At 48.6% G+C, this 18,466-nt stretch overlaps 1 protein-coding gene across 3 annotated transcripts in view; it reads right to left on the bottom strand.

The window, feature by feature from the left end:
- SHTN1 (shootin 1) overlaps positions 1 to 8,041 on the bottom strand; it is a 65,512-nt gene extending 57,471 nt beyond the window's left edge. For all 3 annotated transcript variants that reach the window (XM_078868011.1, XM_078868010.1, XM_078868012.1), the window contains exon 1: positions 7,817 to 8,041. In XM_078868011.1, coding sequence (XP_078724137.1) covers positions 7,817 to 7,880 — 64 coding nt within the window. In that variant the 5' untranslated portion in view covers positions 7,881 to 8,041. The remainder of the gene's footprint in view (positions 1 to 7,816) is intronic.
- Between the last annotated feature and the right edge of the window lie 10,425 nt (positions 8,042 to 18,466).

Genomic DNA, 18,466 nt, shown 5'->3' with positions numbered 1-18,466 from the left:
ACCAACAAACACGCGTTTGGAGTATTCGGCTGTTGTAAATTTCCACGTGATGCCAAGCCACTTTGTTGAGCTATCATTTGTGTTGGCCAGGTCGCTTCTGAAAACTAGCTCTATAGATCAGTCGGGGCCCTAACTGGTCAAAAAAATAAAAAATATATTTAATAGTTTATAGTCTAATTCGAGGCGATTACTTTTCACCACAATGGCAAAGACAGGTCGGTGGACCTGATTCCTGAACGCGGCAGGATTCGCAATCCGGGATCGTGACACATCACGTATGTACGTACGTATGTTGAACTTCTTTCGTACCTTACGTGCTAATCGGAGGTGCGGGGGAGGACAACAAAATAAACGCCCAAAAAGCGGTGCTGGAAAAATGAGTTTTCGATCAAGATTTGCGGGGGAGTAAGCCGAGTCATGAGAAAAGTTTGGATTTTGGAAAATCCTGTGCAGATCACGTGTACATACCAAGTGATATTATGTAAAGCAGTTCTTCTGGGAAGGAAATGCTAACACCCGATCTCAGAGACAAGGATTATGGCCTCTGACATAGAAACCCTGCGTGACGTTACACGCAGCAGGTTTTGTTTTCTTTTCCGAAATTCTCCGGGGGATAACCTGGTTCACCGGCATGTGTGATTGCACGAGACCGTTTCAATGAGCCTGACTCTGGCTACTGATGAGAACCACAGGGTCGAAACCAGTCAAGAGTTTTCCACGCTTCCTGCAAATGCTGCTGGAATGCATTGGTCTGACAGCAGATATTCCAATTGAAGAAAGAAAAAAACGCAGATTTATTCATGTTTGGTATCAGCATGATGATGCCGGAAAGGACGAAGCTAATTATTTTTTCATCAGCTTGATACCGGCAAAAAGAGTCCCATGGATATAACTGCTCAACTCGAGCTTTGAACGCTTTTATATTTGCAATGTCTTTGTGATGTTCGTACTTTTTCCATTGTTCTCTGGTCTAACGTGGGTGAGGACAAGGCCATGAAGGAAACTGTCTCTGTTGTAGGCCAATAAGTTCCAAAGACAATGCATATATTATTATCAGAGCATTCTAAGTAAAGTTTTATGGGCTAGATCGTGTAAGAATAAATGTGTCGTACCCCTCCACCACCCGACACAGCCAGCAAGGTTCATCACTTCAGCCCACCTTTGTGTTGGAGAGCAAATCCACAACATTTACAAATCCACAACACACGGGTGGGCTGGAGTAGTAAACTAATTGGCGCGTTGTTTACGTGACAAACCTTCCTGGCTGTGTCGGGTGGTGGAGGGGAACGATACATTTATACTTACGCGAGCTAACCCAAAAACCTTTATGATGAATATTGGTCGTGAAAGCCTACGTGTTAAATTATTAGAGCATGTTTGCTTTGCACGTTTAACCACAAGCACGTGTGATAATTATTTCAGACTTTGATGCCTTGCAATAGGCGTGTCCATTTGGTATTTTTATATATTAATGCTTAAAACCTGTTTTATTGCCGGAAAGGAGTTGAAGCTTTGTAAATTTCCATAATCTTGATACCGGCATAACAAGGGACCATCCCATAGGCATGGGAGAAGTTGTCGTGCGCGTAATTTCCCGTGTGTATGAGGAAGACGATCGTCACATCACAGTCACGCACAGGAAGAAGCCCATGGGGCACCGTTTCCTTGATGCCCACCTGCCCGCATCGTCGTGCCGACGCTCTCCCTCGCCGCAATGCCATCAGCCCTCCACCGAGAATGCGTTTTTCCTTGCTGGTTTATACTCGCGTGCGCTACGCAGCTTCAAAACGCGTTTTACGTGCGAGATGTTGGCCACGGTTATCATCGGGCGGTGTCCGGCGGCGTAGGTTGACGTCTCTTGTAATATTAAGTGTTGTGGGCCTGGGCAGGGCGAGCTATTGCCTTCCAATCGTCTTTTGATTTTCTCCTCCTTTAGAGTGTTTCTCAGTGTTTCGGAATTATTTGTGTTTGGGTTATATCGTCACGGAGGCATAATGTAAATGTTTTTATAGTATTAAAACAAATGTAAATTTGTTTTAATACTATAACCCTCCATCACCTGACAGGCAAATGAATAAAGTTGTCACGTGGGCAAGTATGCCCCCAATTAAGTTGGTTTATGAGCAAAACCAGAGGATTGTTGAAAAGAAAGCCAAATTGTGGACGATAATTATTCCTCGTTTTGCTGATGATTTCGCCCAATTATAAAACTCAGTTCCAGCGTGAAATAACTTCCCGATTCGGGTCCTTAAATAGGTGCCATGACGACATCAGGACAGTCATGCAGATGAGCCAGTTGAATAATGAGAGTTGATTGTCAGCACCCCATGCTTTTCAGAGACGATTTCCCCACGTGTAAATCAACTGATATATTAAAACAAAACAATGTAACTTAAATCCTCTGAGCTGAAATTCCTCTAAATTAAATGAAAATACAAATGCCATACTTTTTATGCACCAATTAGTTATTGACCATGATTTCAAAGACGGTCACCGCATCACGCGCGTTTAGATACGATTCTGCGGCCGTCTGGAATGTTCTTCCTTCTGATATTCGCAGGCCACTGGAGCGATGCACTTTTAAATCGTCTAGGTTGACAAACTCATTTCTTGAGAACTGCTCTGTGTGTTCGGTTTGTTGTTCTTCCCCCGCACCTCAGATGAGCACGATTGGCGACAAGCCTTGCTAGTCAATTTAACACGTCGTAGGCTTAAGCGAACCAAAATCATCCATAATATAGGTTTTTTTGGTTGTCGTTAAATCCGCCACCACCGACACAGCCAATTAGTAAAGTTTGTCACGTAAACAGAGTATGCCAATTCGTTATTAGTACTGCACAGTGTACTAGTAACGGTGTGTTGGAAAGCAAATCCAAAACATTTACAATTGTGAGTGGAAGCGGATTGTTTTTCTGGGATGCAATGGTTCACACACCGGAAATGGAATTCAGGGGGGTCTCCAATTCTAGTTTTAGAAATGGATAAATCACCTCTCTCACTCCACCACCTCTGTCCACTCAGCAACATACAGCGGTACAAAATTAGTACACCGGTTAGTCGATCAGCAGTTCGGTATGGTGGCCTATCGTGCGGGTAATGCCCACCTCTTCAAAGACGTCCGACTAAATGGTACCCCGATGGCAAAATGTTAACTACCTCGCCTGGTATGCAGGAGGTCGTCGTGGGTTCCAATCCCGACCTTGACGCCTTCTGTATATTTGGAGTGTGGATTTTTCTCTGGGTCCTCCGGTTTTTCCCCCCAAGTTTAGAATCAATGTGCGTTTAGGAGTATTTGACTGCCATAACACATTCCTGCGGAGGGAGCTGGTAGGAACGTTGGGTTGCTCGGTCAATGGCCAGGATCAACGGCGGCGTGGTGTATTCCGCAAATATGCCCGACTGTGAGGGCGGGCACAAGCCGGCGTGAGTAGGTTAAACGTTGAGTTATATAAGGGCACCACGGGGTGACCAGCCCCTCCCCACCCAGCCCCACCCAGCCCCACCCTCCCCACCCAGCCCCTCCCCACCCAGCCCCTCCCTCCCCACCCAGCCCCTCCCTGCACGACGAACGGACACAATAATCCCCTGTGGGCTGGTGGAACCAGTGGGTTTCTACCAGTACATTTCCACGTGATGACAAGCCACTTCGTTGAGCTATCATTTGTGGCCAGGTCACTTCTGAAAAACGAGCTATATCATAGCTCCGTGAGCCTTGGTCAAATACAAAACAGATTATAGTTAAAAAAATATATATCATCGAGTCTAGGGGCTCTCTCTCGAGGTCCTTTCGCCAACAGTGGGGAGAAAAAAATAATTGGTCAGCCGATTTATGGAGTTGCTGCAGTTTGTTGGCGCGTGGACTCTGACCGGGTCCACGAGGCGCAGCGAGAACAGGAGTGCATCGAATCTTGAGGCTCCCGCTGTTACGTGTGCAACAGGCGTGTGCTCACCAACGCAAATGAACGAGGTCTCCTTCACATATCCGTCTCTCCACATATATTGTCTGAGAGTATTTTTCCCACACAACCCGTCAGCCGCATGGCCTTTTGGTGGCAAGTGCACGCTTTCATCAGCATGTATTCAGACAAGAAAAACTCTGGAATGTTTCAACATATATCAATAGACAATGATTAACCACAAATGGGAGAAAGTAGAAGCCTTGTTTAACATATAGGCTTTCGCGACCAATACCATCCATAATACAGGTTTTTTTAGGTTAGATCGCGTAAATATAGTAGTAGCCTTTTTAGCGGCCCATTTGTTATATATTTCAGTGCTACCTTAAACACACCTAATACCATTATCCGGGCAAAATAGGCTACGTGAATTTGAATCCAGATACGATCAGCAGAGCAGAATGCCAAAATAGGCCAATTTAAGAGCCATACTTCGATCAGATGAGGTCTCAGAGTGGACCAACAAAACATTTTAAGGACTCTGTCAACACCTAAATGCGACTTCCATGGCCAGAGACCACGCGGGGAAACAACACGGACATCATAATTGGTTTTTTACCCTTTTTATCTGGCAACAACCCTGACACCTTTTTTACAAGGAGTCATGTTTGCATAGACCACAATACCTGCAGTCATAATGCAAACAAAAAACATAACTCTGATAATGTATGCACTGTCCTTGAAGTTGATTGGTCCACACCCGAGACAGCTTTCCTTAGAGCCTAGTCTCACATGGTGTTGGACCAGATGACGCCAAAAGGCGCACAACTCAAAGACAATGCACCATCAGAGTATGAGCTCGGGGTAAGCATTTCAACCATTGGAACCTCATTTGGCAGTAAAAAATATGATAATTGGTTTTTTTACCCTTCTATCTGGCAACAAAACTGACACCTATTTTACAAGGAGTCATGTTTGCATAGACCACAATACCTGCAGTCATAATGCAAACAAAAAACACAACTTTGATAATGTATGCACTGTCCTTGAAGTTGATTGGTCCACACCTGAGACAGCTTTCCTTAGAGCCGAGTCTCACATGGTGTTGGACCAGACGACGCCAAAAGGCGCACATCGTCACCTTGCGAGGGGCGCACGTTGAGGACAGCACGTGGATGGTAACATTACAAAACAAACGGTTCACACCCTTGTCGCTGCCAACCCACCAACCTACACGTGGCTTTGCCCACCTTCGTCACCACCACCACCTTCAGGCATGAGAGACACGTTTCCCCATCATGTACGATCCCTAAACAGCTGGGAACAATTCACCGAGCTCGATGGAAAGAGGGGCCTCATAACCCTGAATTGTGCTTCGTCTACAAAAGGCAAGAACGAACAGCCACTGCTACATCTGCGCCTCTACATAAGGAACGAAACAGGTGGAGTTCTCCACAAATCTGGCTGTCGCCTGATGAAGCTGGTTGTAATTACTGGCGAAACGTCGTACTCAGATTGTAAATGTTGTGGCTTGGCTCTCCAACACACCGGTTAGTGCTGTACTAGTGACGAATTGGCCACGTTCTGTTTACGTGACAACCCTTACTAGTTGGCTGTGTCGGGTGGTGGCGGGTTTAACGACACATTTATATATTTACACGATCTAACCCAAAAATACCTCTATTATGGATATTGGTCGCGAAAGCCTACGTGTTAAACTGGCCACTGCTTTTCTTTGGGTCTTTCGGTAAAGTCACGTAGATAGGTTCAAATAAAAAAATAAAAAACTACGACGTTTCGATCACAACACAAGCGATCGTCATCCTGATGACGACCCCAAAAATATGAATTCTCGCAGTCACAAAAGCTCTAAGTCAAGATTTGGCCACTGCTAGTTACTGCGGACAAATTTTTTTTACCGACAACAAAAACATTAATTGGGAATTTTCCAAAGATCCAACAACACACAGAGCCCGCAGTCACAATACAGCGGATTACCGACACCGATTACAACCTCGAAACCACGGGCGCGTTATTATAACTCTCAGAAGGAACAACCTGCACGACTTATACCCGAGTCAACCCCTTATCAATGCCTATTCTATTACACACCAATCCAGACCTTACTGGGCACCCCGTGCCCTTATACATCTCAACGTTCATCCTACACAGTCCCATCACAAGGGAGAAACGCACACAAATAGACAAAAATATGTTACCGAACAAAAACCCATTTATGTATTAATTTTGATAATTGGCATCAACAATGCTACTTATCATGCTATTGTCTGTAATCTTGCATGCTGATGCTGCTCCTTGCTTGACATGATGCACACACCCACGTACATGTCAATCCCTTATAAGTGCCCTACCTTATTTACAGACCAATTCAGACCTTATTGGTCCTACAAAGTCCCATCACAAGGGAGAAACACAAACAAATAGACAAAAAAAGTTTTGCCCGTATTGAAACGGCTGTACGCCGTATGGACCTTAAAACAACCTATATTTTTCTGTACAAGAATACGGGTAAACCGTATGGGTTGACAGGTATGTGGCTACTACGAAAAAATAACCGAAACCCATTGAAGAACCTGGAGCCAAACCCTAAGAACAAACTTCGATAAATCATTAAAAAAAATGTCTAACATCTACTACGGGTGTATCAGGAGGGTATATTGGAAAAGCTATAGGTCATGGTGGCAACGATAAACATGACAACTCCTTGGAAGAGTTCATCAGAACTGGCGACAAAGATCAGGGACAGTCCCTGAAACTCTGCACGAAGAGCGTTACGGGAAGATTTCACCGCAAACTTGATGGAGATGACGGAGCCTAAACAACCAACACAGAGAGCCGAGACCACCAACAACCAGAGCTGTCCGGAAACAACTACTAGAAGCCGAGATGGAAGACGCTCACTCAGGAGGTCACAGAGTCCAACAAGGCACGTAGGTGTTGGTGACCCTTGCCCCGAGTTCCTCAACAACCTGGGACCCTGTGGGACAACAGCGGCTTACAAAATCCTTCTTCGCCGTCCTCACACACAAACACTCACACTGGCTCCCGGCCGCATTGTCGCGAAACGTCGGACAATCGTGCCGAACAACACGCGGGGAACAACCCCGAAAGCACATTTGGAGAACGGTGGAAACGTGACGTTGTGAAGAATATATAAGTAGCAAGGCAGACAAGTCTTTACACATCCCATCAGCACCTCGGCCGACTCGCAGTGCATCATTTCAGCAGGAGTGCTTCAGCACAAGGTTGAGAACTCTGGACCGGCAACGCCACTCAAGCGTCTGGTCCTCATCAGTGGTGGAGTTGATCAAGGCGGCCCCAGTGGGTGACATCATTGTTCATCCTTCAATCTTCTCTCTGTACCCTACTACTGCCATTCGTGTGCGTTAGGTGGGGAGCGGTGGCGCAGCGGTTAGCGCAACTCCGCTGCGAAACCGGCCAAAATCACCCGAGTTCGTTCACCGCTCACAGCCAATAATAACAGTGGCAGCGAATTATCCGAACCGGTCCCTGAGCCTCCCCTAGATCGACTCGGCCTTAAATGAGCAAGTACCTCGCGCGGTGCGTAAACATCAGAGCTGGGGAGACAAAGGCGGCTGCGCGTGGTACTGGCCACACTGCCCCGTCCCGTGAAGTGACGCCCTTAATAGGTGCTCGCTAACAATCAGCTTGAAGGCGACAACCGTCTTTGCGTTTATCCCTATTGAAGTGTGGTTGGCCTGTGTATAGGAGCCATGCATGGTGGTCACATCTCATCCCTTCTCCCTAATCGCCTTCGGCTGAGAGCATTGGGGAAAGTGGTGGGGGGCAAAATCCCCGTGGTGTGGCCGGGCAGTCCACCCGGCACCGCGACCCCGTGTCCCCACGTCTCAGCTGCACCTCGCCCCCACGTGTTTCACCTTCCTGGAGGAGCTGCTTCAGGTCGCCTCTCTGGTTCCCCGAGGTGTTCGGCGCCGCTTCCATGGCGATCGGCTGTCGCTGGGTGGTTGTGGTTGTTGTTGTGGTGGTTGTTGTTGTTGTAGCGGTTGTTGTGGTTGTTGTTGTGATGACTTTACACTGCTACTGCTAAGGAGCGCTGTGGGTTCAGAGGACGCGGAGCGGAGCCGAAACGTCGCGTCCCTGCAGGAAGTGCGGGGAGGGGGTGACGGGGAGGAGCCAATGGGGTGGTCGATGCAGTGACCCCCACCCCCGTGTGAAGGGGGGGTGGGGAGGGAGGGAGGAGTGGGGGGTGATGGAGGAGAGGTGCAGGAGGGGTGGTGAGGGGTGGAGGGTGGGGGGTGAGGGATGGAGGGTGGGGGGCGAGGGATGGAGGGTGGGGGGCGAGGGATGGAGGGTGGGGGGCGAGGGATGGAGGGTGGGGGTGAGGATAGAGGGTGGGGGGCGAGGGATGGAGGGTGGGGGTGAGGATAGAGGGTGGGGGGTGAGGGATGGAGGGTGGGGGGTGAGGGATGGAGGGTGGGGGGCGAGGGATGGAGGGTGGGGGGCGAGGGATGGAGGGTGGGGGTGAGGATAGAGGGTGGGGGGCGAGGGATGGAGGGTGGGGGTGAGGATGGAGGGTGGGGGGTGAGGGATGGAGGGTAGGTGGCGAGGGATGGAGGGTGGGGGGCGAGGGATGGAGGGTGGGGGTGAGGATAGAGGGTGGGGGGTGAGGGATGGAGGGTGGGAGGTGAGGGATGGAGGGTGGGGGGTGAGGGATGGAGGGTGGGGGGCGAGGGATGGAGGGTGGGGGGCGAGGGATGGAGGGTGGGGGTGAGGGATGGAGGGTGGGGGGCGAGGGATGGAGGGTGGGGGTGAGGATGGAGGGTGGGGGGTGAGGGATGGAGGGTGGGGGGTGAGGGATGGAGGGTGGGGGGCGAGGGATGGAGGGTGGGGGGCGAGGGATGGAGGGTGGGGGTGAGGGATGGAGGGTGGGGGGCGAGGGATGGAGGGTGGGGGTGAGGATGGAGGGTGGGGGGGGAGGGATGGAGGGTGGGGGGTGAGGGATGGAGGGTGGGGGTGAGGGATGGAGGGTGGGGGTGAGGGATGGAGGGTGGGGGATTCCAGTGGCTGAATGAGGGATGAAGAATCGATGCAGGGATTATGCTGGAGTGATGGGGGGGGGGTGATAGGGGGGGGGGTGATAGATGGGGGGGTAGAGGGATGGTGGCGGGATGATGGAGGAGGGATGACAAATGATCTTCAAAACAACTGTTTTGTGTCTTGTTCTAAAGTGGGGAGGTTGTGATCAGGCCCTTCGCTGAACAGATCGGCGTTGAGATTAGGTTCAACAGACACATGATTCACCAACACTGTCCCCACGGTGTAAAGTAGGGTATCTAACTCTCATCACCCAGGCCTGTATATTTAAGTCATATTAATAAGGGTGATTGCCCGAAACGTTGCTAATTATATACTTTTAGTTTAAGGCCACACACTTATTGACGAATGTGTTGAGTTTTTATTTTGTTTCTTGTCCCTGTGCCCCACTGCCAGAGCAAAAGCAGCATCACCGCATATAGGAATTCCTCGATATACGAAGCAGATGCGTTCCTGGAGCTTCGTTCCCACATCGAAGCTTCGTATATTGAATAACGTATAATATTGGTACGATGAGGATGCGTTCCCAGCCTTCGGAATCTGCCATTGCATACTATAAACGCGTCACAACTTACCATTCACATTGTAAACAAAGACAATGTATTTTAACACGCAGGCTTTCGCGACCAATATTATCCATAAGAGGTTTGGTCTTTATCTATTGTGGATAAATACAATTTATATTGAAAATAATACATTTTATACTGTACAATATTAAAATAAAAAACTGCCACTAAGTGACGGTGACGTCACCACGGTGCATGTGCCAGGCTTGGTGCACTTTGAGACCACGTGGGGTGTCGAAGGCTCGCTGACAGGAGGTCTCGGGACAGACCCAGGTGCCATGGGTTGGCTGACTGAAATGACCGGTAGATGCATCAGCTGTACCCCCCACTGTGCCAACTTGCTGCATTTTATCCGCCCCGGCGCTCCGCTCGTTGTTGTGAGCGTCGCTCCTCTGCCCTCCATTGCTGTTGCTGGAGGGCGACTGCCTCCAACTGCCCAGTAGCAGCGTCCTTCACGAGCCTCCTCCACAGAGGCCGATCTTGACACCGCTGGTGCCAGTCGTCGGCAAGTCCACTCAGCCCATGGGTGGAAAAACCCCGATTTTTCCAGCGGCAGGCATCGGGTTTTTTCTTTAATACAATTAAACCCGATTTCGGGGAATTAAAACCTGGTTTAATGAATACGAAACTCTGATCCAAGGCTTAGGCTGCTTCCTCGTCGGTGCTGCTATCGTACTCGGGGGGCCGTCGGGCACGGGGTAGTCGTAGAATGCGGCGGGCAGGTTGGTCTTGATGAACACGAGCTTCTCCACAATCGTGGGCGCCAGTGAAGTTCCTTAGCTTGGAATGGATGAAGCCCATCGTTGAGAAGTGCGGTTCTGCAATGAGAACCAATTAAACCGGATTTCTCCCAATCTCAGATGATCGGGTTTAATATAAAAAGACAATTAAACCCGATTGTAAAAAACCCGACTGTGCCACCCTTGACTCAGCCCCACATCCTCCCGTACCGCATCAGCTCCATCGCTTCTCCAGCCCGTGTCCACGTGACACTGCCCACCAAACGCCACACCTCGGCAGCGTGGTGCGTCGCTGCGCGCTGATTGGCCGAGATGAATGTAAACAAACGTCCTGTGACCAAAAGCCATGCGCACCTCTCAAGGAACCCGTGTGTTATTGTAACTTGATGCTAATTTACATAGTACTGTAGATAGATAATTGTATTATCTATGCGTTCATTTCATTACGTAGATTTATTGTTTCACATTATTTTCATTAAATTAATATAATGGTATAGCACCATTCATGTAACGGTAATACACCTCCAATTAGCACGGTTGGCTACGTACGGTGCGAAAGAAGTTCAACATACATCCAAAGATCGTTATGCGGAAACTTCGTATACTCTTATATAAGCGCATAACTTTATCTATCTGTGATGAACGCTGTACTTTCTATCATTTTCATGTAGGGGGCGCTGCAAACCTACGCACCCCCTGCATGAACGACGGAGGCGCAGGGACAGACGTTCGATTACGTTGGAATCGATCTGCAGATGGCGGTCTTCTCGCACGGCCAGCAGCTCTGTGTCGCCTTATCTCGATCCCGCAATCCCAAACAGGTGAAAGTCCACATCGAACCGAACCCCCAGCAAGGCCATCTACTTAACGACCAGAGAAAATTCACACGAAATGTCCTTTTCAATTAAGTCTTCCAGATGTAAAATTATCTAAGCTTTTAATGAAGAAATACAATTATCTAATTTAAAACATAATACAATTCAAAGATGATTCATTTTAAAACTTCAAAACGGAGCATCGGGTGCTTGCGTGAAAGCGTCGTTCGTATGCAATTCCTTTCGTGACTTTCCTGGGCGAAGGCCGTAATTTTTTTATGATTCAGACAACCCAACAACCAACACTCACATGGCCAACTCGGTTTATCTGCACGGCCTCAGGACTGAGACTACGACAGCGACTAGATTGACACTGATCGTCACCCACACAGATGTATTGCTGTGAAGGTCTTAACGCGACTGTTAAGCTCCCAGTCTCCCAGGTTTCTACTCTATTCTTGTGTACGGCAGGCAATATGGTCAGTAGATGAATACCAATGTCAGAGCTTGCTGGCCACGACAAGAGGGGTTCAGGAGAGTGTTCGTGTCGTTTCGCTGTTCCTCCTCCATTGAAAGATCACAAACTACAGTGGGTTTACTACGTGGTCCATAGCTTGGCTTGCATGGCCACAATCGCACTGTGGCTTGTCTTTGATGCATTTATATTAGCCTATATGCATCTCTGGGTTTCTGTATATCTATGAGTCGCTATGTATCTTTATGGGTCTATGTGAGTGGCTGGCTGAAGTACCATCTGTTGAGGAAGTACAGAAGTCGATCTAGAGTCTTAGACCAGGAAAAGCACCAGGCAGAGATGATCTCCCAAGCAAAATGCTGAGGGAGGGTGGTGTTTGTGCGCAAACTGTCCTATATGACATCATAATAGTCTGGACCACTGGACGGGTTCCGCAGGATTGTAAAGATGCCCTGGTGGTCCCCCTCGTTAAGAAGAGGGACCACACAGTGTGTCAGGAAAGGTTGTGGCCAGGATTAGTCAACATTGTCTTGCCAGGCACGCTGAGGAGAGGCTTGCGGAGCCCAAATGTGGTTTCAGGCCTGGGCGGTCCTGCACAAATGCCATATTTTCTGTCCATCTGCTGCAGCAGAGGTCTATGGAATTCCAACAGGACCTACACCTCTGCTTCATTGGCCTGGTCAAGGCCTATGATACCATCAGTAGGCCTAGGCTCTGGTTTGTTCTTCATGCTTTCGGAGTCCCTGACTCTCTGCTCACAATCCTTATTTATCATTTATTTTGACCACGTAGTTCGTGAAACATTTGATGGCTGTACCGGAGGAATTTCAACCTGCTAATCGATTCCCGAGTGCGGTCAAGGGATGGCTCCCTATTGGTCAACCATGTATGTATGCCGATGATCTGGTGATTGCTGCTCACTCAGAGGAGGAGTTGGAGGCGCTGCTGCTGAACCTGGAGCATGCCACTAAGAGATGGGATCTTACTGTCAGCCCCACAAAAATTAAGCACCTGCCTGGGTATGTTGTGCCATCAACACTCCACTACCACAACGCCCAATTGGTGATGGGGCAGTTGTGGAGAGAGTGGAGAGTTTTCCATACCTGGGCAGTGTGCTCATGACTGGCTCCGGTTTGACAGCAGAGGTCTCACTCCGAATCAACCGAGCAGCATTATCTTTTCATCGGCTGTGTAACGCTGTGTGGAAGCTACCTGGTTTGTCGCTCCGCACGAAGCTTCAGGTCTTCTCGGCCACGGTCATTCCCTCCCTTCTCAATGCTTACAAAACGTATACCCCCATTATGGAACATCTTCGCTGGTTAGAAACATTTAGGCTGGCCTGCCTACGATCCATCATGGGTTCAACCAGGCTGGATTGTGTGAGGAGCTCACAAATCCTTGAAAGATCTGGACGAAGTCCCATCGGTGAGCTCCTCCGGCAGACAAGGTTGCATTGGCTAGGTAACGTCGCCCGCATGCCCAGCCACCGCATGACTATACAGATTTTGTTCGGTTGGATAGAGGGGGATAAACGGATGCGGAATGGGCTAGATAAGAAATTTAGTGATGTGGTACAGGAGGATATGGAGCTGAGTGGACTTGCCGGCGACTGGTACGAGCGGTGTCAAGATCGACCTCTTTGGAGGAGGCTCGTAAATGATGCTACTGGACAGTTGGAGGCAGTTGCTCTCCAGCAACAATGAAGGGCAGAAAAGCAATGCTCACAACAAGGAGCGGAGGGCCGGGTGGCTAAAGCACAGCAAGTTGGCACAGTAGGGGGCATAGGTGGTGCATCAGCCAGTAATCTCAGTCAGGCAACCCATGGCACCTGGGTTTGTCCCTTGACCTCCTGCCAGCATGCGTTCGACACTTCACGTGGCATTCACGTGCACATCGCCTGGCACAAGCACCGTGGTGATGTCACCGCCACTTAGTGGTGAATGGCGGTTGTTGTTGTATATCCATGCGTCTCAATGTATATCTATGTATATCTATGGGTCTGTATATCCATGCGTCTCTATGTATCTCTGTATATCTATGAGTCTTTATGTATCTCTATAGATAACTGTATATCTGTAGTGACACAGCGCCGACTGCTGTCCAGCAGCGGCAACTGCGGTGGACAGTGCACACGCTGCCGTCCAGCATTAACACGGTGAGTGTGCCGGCAGGGCGGATGAACTGGGGCAAGGGTCACGGAAGACTTCATCGGGAGGCCCCTGGAACTCTCTGGTGGGTTCTAGAAGGGAGGCGCGGCCAGGGAGGAGCCAGGCCGCGCCGAGTAGAATAAAAGCAGAGGAGAGCGAGAGCTAAGGGCTGCCAGTTCTGGGAGTGGACTCGCCTTGTCTTTGCCGCCTTCGTCGCTGCTGTCTTCATAGATCATTGCGCGGCCTGGGTAATTGTTGGCTGTCTCGGTCGACACCGTCAGTGTAACACGGTTCGGGTCGTGTCGAGGCTAGGCTAGACGACTCGGGAGTGCATGAGGGCGAACCTGTTGAAGTTGGAAGCTGTGTGTAGATCTAAATAAAGAAGGTGCCTCCTGCAACTACCTCGTCTCCGACTTGTGCTACACTACATATCTATGAATCTCCATGTTTCTCTATGGGTATCTGTATATCTATGAGTTTCTATGTATCTCTATGGGTCTCTGTATATCTATGAGCCTCAATGTATCTGTATGGATCTCTGTATCTATGAGTTTATCTGTGTTCCTTTGTGTCTCTACAATACGGTTCACAGTTTGGGTGGCATAGCCACAATTGCACTCCACCGCCCTGCGTCTTGAATTTTCCATTCAAGAAGGAGACGCACGCATCGTCCTGTTGTTGATGTCCTGATGGGGGCACGGGTTACAACCACGGGTGGCCTTGAGGAGGAGGAGGGACCTCAAAGCCAGGTGGAGCGATGTTTCTCTGTCTACCAGGCAGAGGTCGCAACCGGGTACCCGATACCCGTACCCTACTTGATACCCGGCTACCCGTACCCGGCCGGGTATGGGTACGGGTACCCGTTTGCGACCCTGGTGCGGCCGGGTACAGGTACGGGTAAGGAATCAAAACCCGTTTGCGACCTCTGCTACCAGGCGAGCAAGAAGCCTTGGCTGCCCTTCATCTGGCACCTCCTGCACTTTGCTGCCACTCCACCGTGTGCGTGCGGTACAACGTGGAGCAGCAACAGGAACGCAACAAGCGCGGGTCAGGCAGGGGGGGGGGGTCTTGACCCTCTCGCTCCCCCTATTGGCCAAAGCTACGAATTAGAGCTCCCTTGACAACCACCATGGGATATTTTTTCAACAAGTGTTAAAAAAACTGATTTTAAACGAGGTTTAAATGTATTTTTTACGAAAATGCTTTCATTTATGTTCCACGTTTCATTTTAATTTGATTAGAGCAATAACTTAATATTTCGAAGAGGTACTCGCACGGAGCTGGAGTGGCTGCATTTTGCGAAGACGGAGTGCTCCTTACAGCGTGAAATGTTCGAGATCGACGGCGTAATGATGATGCGATTAGGGCAAGCGGAGCCGCGACATACAGGGTGCTTCAAAAAATATAAAACACTTCTGAGAATTTGCAACAAAACCACAAGAAATGTGCATCCGGGCACTGGAGACCACCTGGAGAAAATTCCAGGCACGCGTTGACAATGGTTTGAAAGCTATTAACACACATTTGATATCATGTTACAGTGTAATATCCGTTATTTTCCCATTAAAAACGATAGTGCCATATAAGTGTTCACATGTTTTGAAGCACACTGTACAATAGCCTGATTGCGACCGTGCGAGACAAATCAAATATTGGGGCCCCACCTGAATTAATGTCCGTGCACCCCGAGCTGATAATGTCGCTACTCCGCCACTGTGTAGCATACACAACACGTACATACGTGGGGGCTGGAGAACCCCGACACAAACATTCTATTCTGGCAACGCATTTTATTATCTGTGTTACAGAACAGTGTTGATGCACATCCGCGCAGTAAAACAAGATTGTCATCCTTGATGTGTGTCGTTCCGCGAACACCACGACCCGATATCCATATACAACACCAATGTTTATTGGTGTCCATAGGGGGCTGTCCATAAATGACGTCACGCACCTAGGGGGGGGGGGGTGGAGAAATGTGACGTCACATCAAAATGAGAAACTTTAAATAAATATAGACAACACGTTCTACTTAATTAAATAGACTTTTTAATACATGTTTTCTCCTACAACATCAGAGTGCAGCGCCACATTAAATACGCACTACAATGACAATAGTTTTAAGCGATTTGAAGCATGTTTTATTTGGGGGGGGGGACAGAGCTTTGTGACGTCATATTTGAGGGGGGTTTGACTTTTTGTGACGCCGTATGACGAAGGGGGGGGGGGGGGTCAAAAATCGTCCAAAATCGTGTAACGTCGTTTATGGACGGCCCCATACCACAATGAATTAAGGACATTGCTCTGCAAAGTTCAGACCGCGTCTCAGCGTTGCAAGATCTGAAAGAAACGTGATCAATAGTTGATGATTTTAAGCTGAACTATGAACCCGGCCACCCGAGTTCGATTTCGGTGCCACAGCTCATATCAGTGTCGAGAGATGTTTCGACGGTTCAGTGGCACCCCCTATCAACCAACTCGCGCACTGACCGAACGTGGTGAAGTATGGTCAATTAAAAGCAAAACTCAACCTTCATCACCGACACGGCGTGGGGGAAAGGCTTTCAGCCAGGACCAAGATGACAGTGGACTATGGATACCTATACTGTACCGTCGATATTTAACTAATCATTTGGTGAAGCTGCTGCTCCTTGCGTTGGCAGTGCTGCACATTCGTTAATAACGCTGTGGCTTTAAAATAAAAAAATATATAATCGGCGACGGTTCAGGCAATGGCTCTTCTTGATAGTACGTAAAATAAACCAGTTATTTTTTAAAATCAGGTCCACAACACGCCGATAATCGATGTTTTATGCATGGTCACAATGAACCTCTTACTTTATAATTCCCAGCCGGTGATACAATCTTGTGAAAAAAGAGATGGCTCCATATCGTTACAGTGTTCAAATAATTATTACGCGTGTTGAGATTGGTGGAAGACCGTGTCAGATGTCTTCAAATAAAACGTTTGGTCTGTAGGTTCAGCCCTCATATTTTAGTGGAGTATCTCTAATTGGATCACCCTGTACATTGGTCAGCTACGAATCGCTATGACCACTTGCAAGCATAACAAATCACAGCGCCAGCAGTGGTTACAACCAAAAGGCCACGCACGTTCGCAATGGTTACGTTGAGTCTCGTGGTGAGTGGGAACGCTGTTGCCTTCACCCTGGCGAGGTATCTTCTTGGTTCTTTCGGTAAAGTCACGTAGAAGGAAAATAATAAAATAATAAAAATAAAACATAATAAAATAATTCTCACGACGTTTCGGCCACAACGCAAGCAGCCGTCTTCAGGTGGAGAACAGGTCTGTCAAGTAGACAGAGTTGACAGACCTGTTCTCCACCTGAAGACGGCTGCTTGCGTTGTGGCCGAAACGTCGTGAGAATTATTTTATTGTTTTATTTTTATTATTGTATTACTTTCCTTCGACGTGACTTTACCGAAAGAACCAAGAAGATGAATCCCTGCAGTCACGAAAGCTTTAAATCGAAACCTGCCGAGGTAGTTAACGTCTTGCCACGGTGTCGACACGTGAATTACCTCGCCTGGTGTGCAGGAGGTCGTGGGTTCGACCCCGACGCCTGCTGCTGTATATTTAGAGTTTGCGTGTCTCTCTCCCCGTGGTCGCGTGGATTTTTCTCCGGGTCCTCTGGGGGTTTCCCTCCACATTTAGAATCAACACACGCGTTTAGAGTATTTGTCTGCTATACATGCCCACACGATAAGCCACTTCGTTGAGCTATAATTTGTGGCCAATTCGCTTCCGAAATAAAGCTGTTTGTTTAGCTCAGTGAAACTAACCTGGTAAAAAAAAAAGTTTTGTTTGTGGGACGCATAAACAGTGATGCAACTTTGTCGGCAGGTCGGCAGAGGGCAGACAATACAGCAGAATTCCATTGTTGTACCGTAGTATCCTCCGGTGAGGATGCTTCCTTTGCCTTCACCGGCCACGCGCTGGTCAGAGTGGTGAAGTATGGTCAAACAATCCACAAGACGTTGCACTCAAAGGCTGCAAACAGCAGCGGCGTCAACGAACGTGAGGCAGGCAGTGGGTGCCTTGCCACCCTACCGGTGACCAAAGCGACCACTTGGAGCTCCCCCTTGACAACCACCACGGGATGTGGTTTCAACAACAGTGTAAAAGAACAACAACAGCAGTTATTTTTTTTATGAGAACGCTTACTGATTAGGCGAGAGAAGCCGCGATATGTAATAGCCGAGGTGCGACCGTGCGAGACAAATCAAATTATTGGGGTCCCACTTGACAACATTAATTATCAGCACCCCCTGAGCTGATAATGTAGTTACTACGCCACCGACTGTAAGCTGTTATCACTACAATAATTAACTAATCACTATTATAACATTTTGAATGTGTATGTCAAATAACCTCCACGACCAGAAGTGCGTATTTTAAAACTATTTTTTTTTTACGAGATAAGCCTCCACTGAGCTTTGTAGCTATTTTTCAGAAGCGACCTGGCCACAAATGATAGCCCAACGAAGTGGCTTATCGTCATGTGGACATTTATAGCAGCCAAATACTCTAAACGCGTGTGTTGATTCTACCCGGTAAAAAAAATTATCCTACGCGACCACGGGGCGAGACACGCAAACTCCATACATACAGCAGCAGGCGCCGGGGTCGAAATCGAACCCACGACCTCCTGCATACCAGACGAGGTTGTTAATATCTCGTCACCGCAGCGGGGGGGGGGGCTCATCCA

Source organism: Lampetra fluviatilis, chromosome 25, assembly GCF_964198595.1.
Source record: "Lampetra fluviatilis chromosome 25, kcLamFluv1.1, whole genome shotgun sequence".
Taxonomy (NCBI): Eukaryota; Metazoa; Chordata; class Hyperoartia; order Petromyzontiformes; family Petromyzontidae; genus Lampetra; species Lampetra fluviatilis.
The sequence above is the reverse complement of the archived record's forward strand: the minus strand, read 5'-3'. Positions and strand labels throughout refer to the sequence as shown.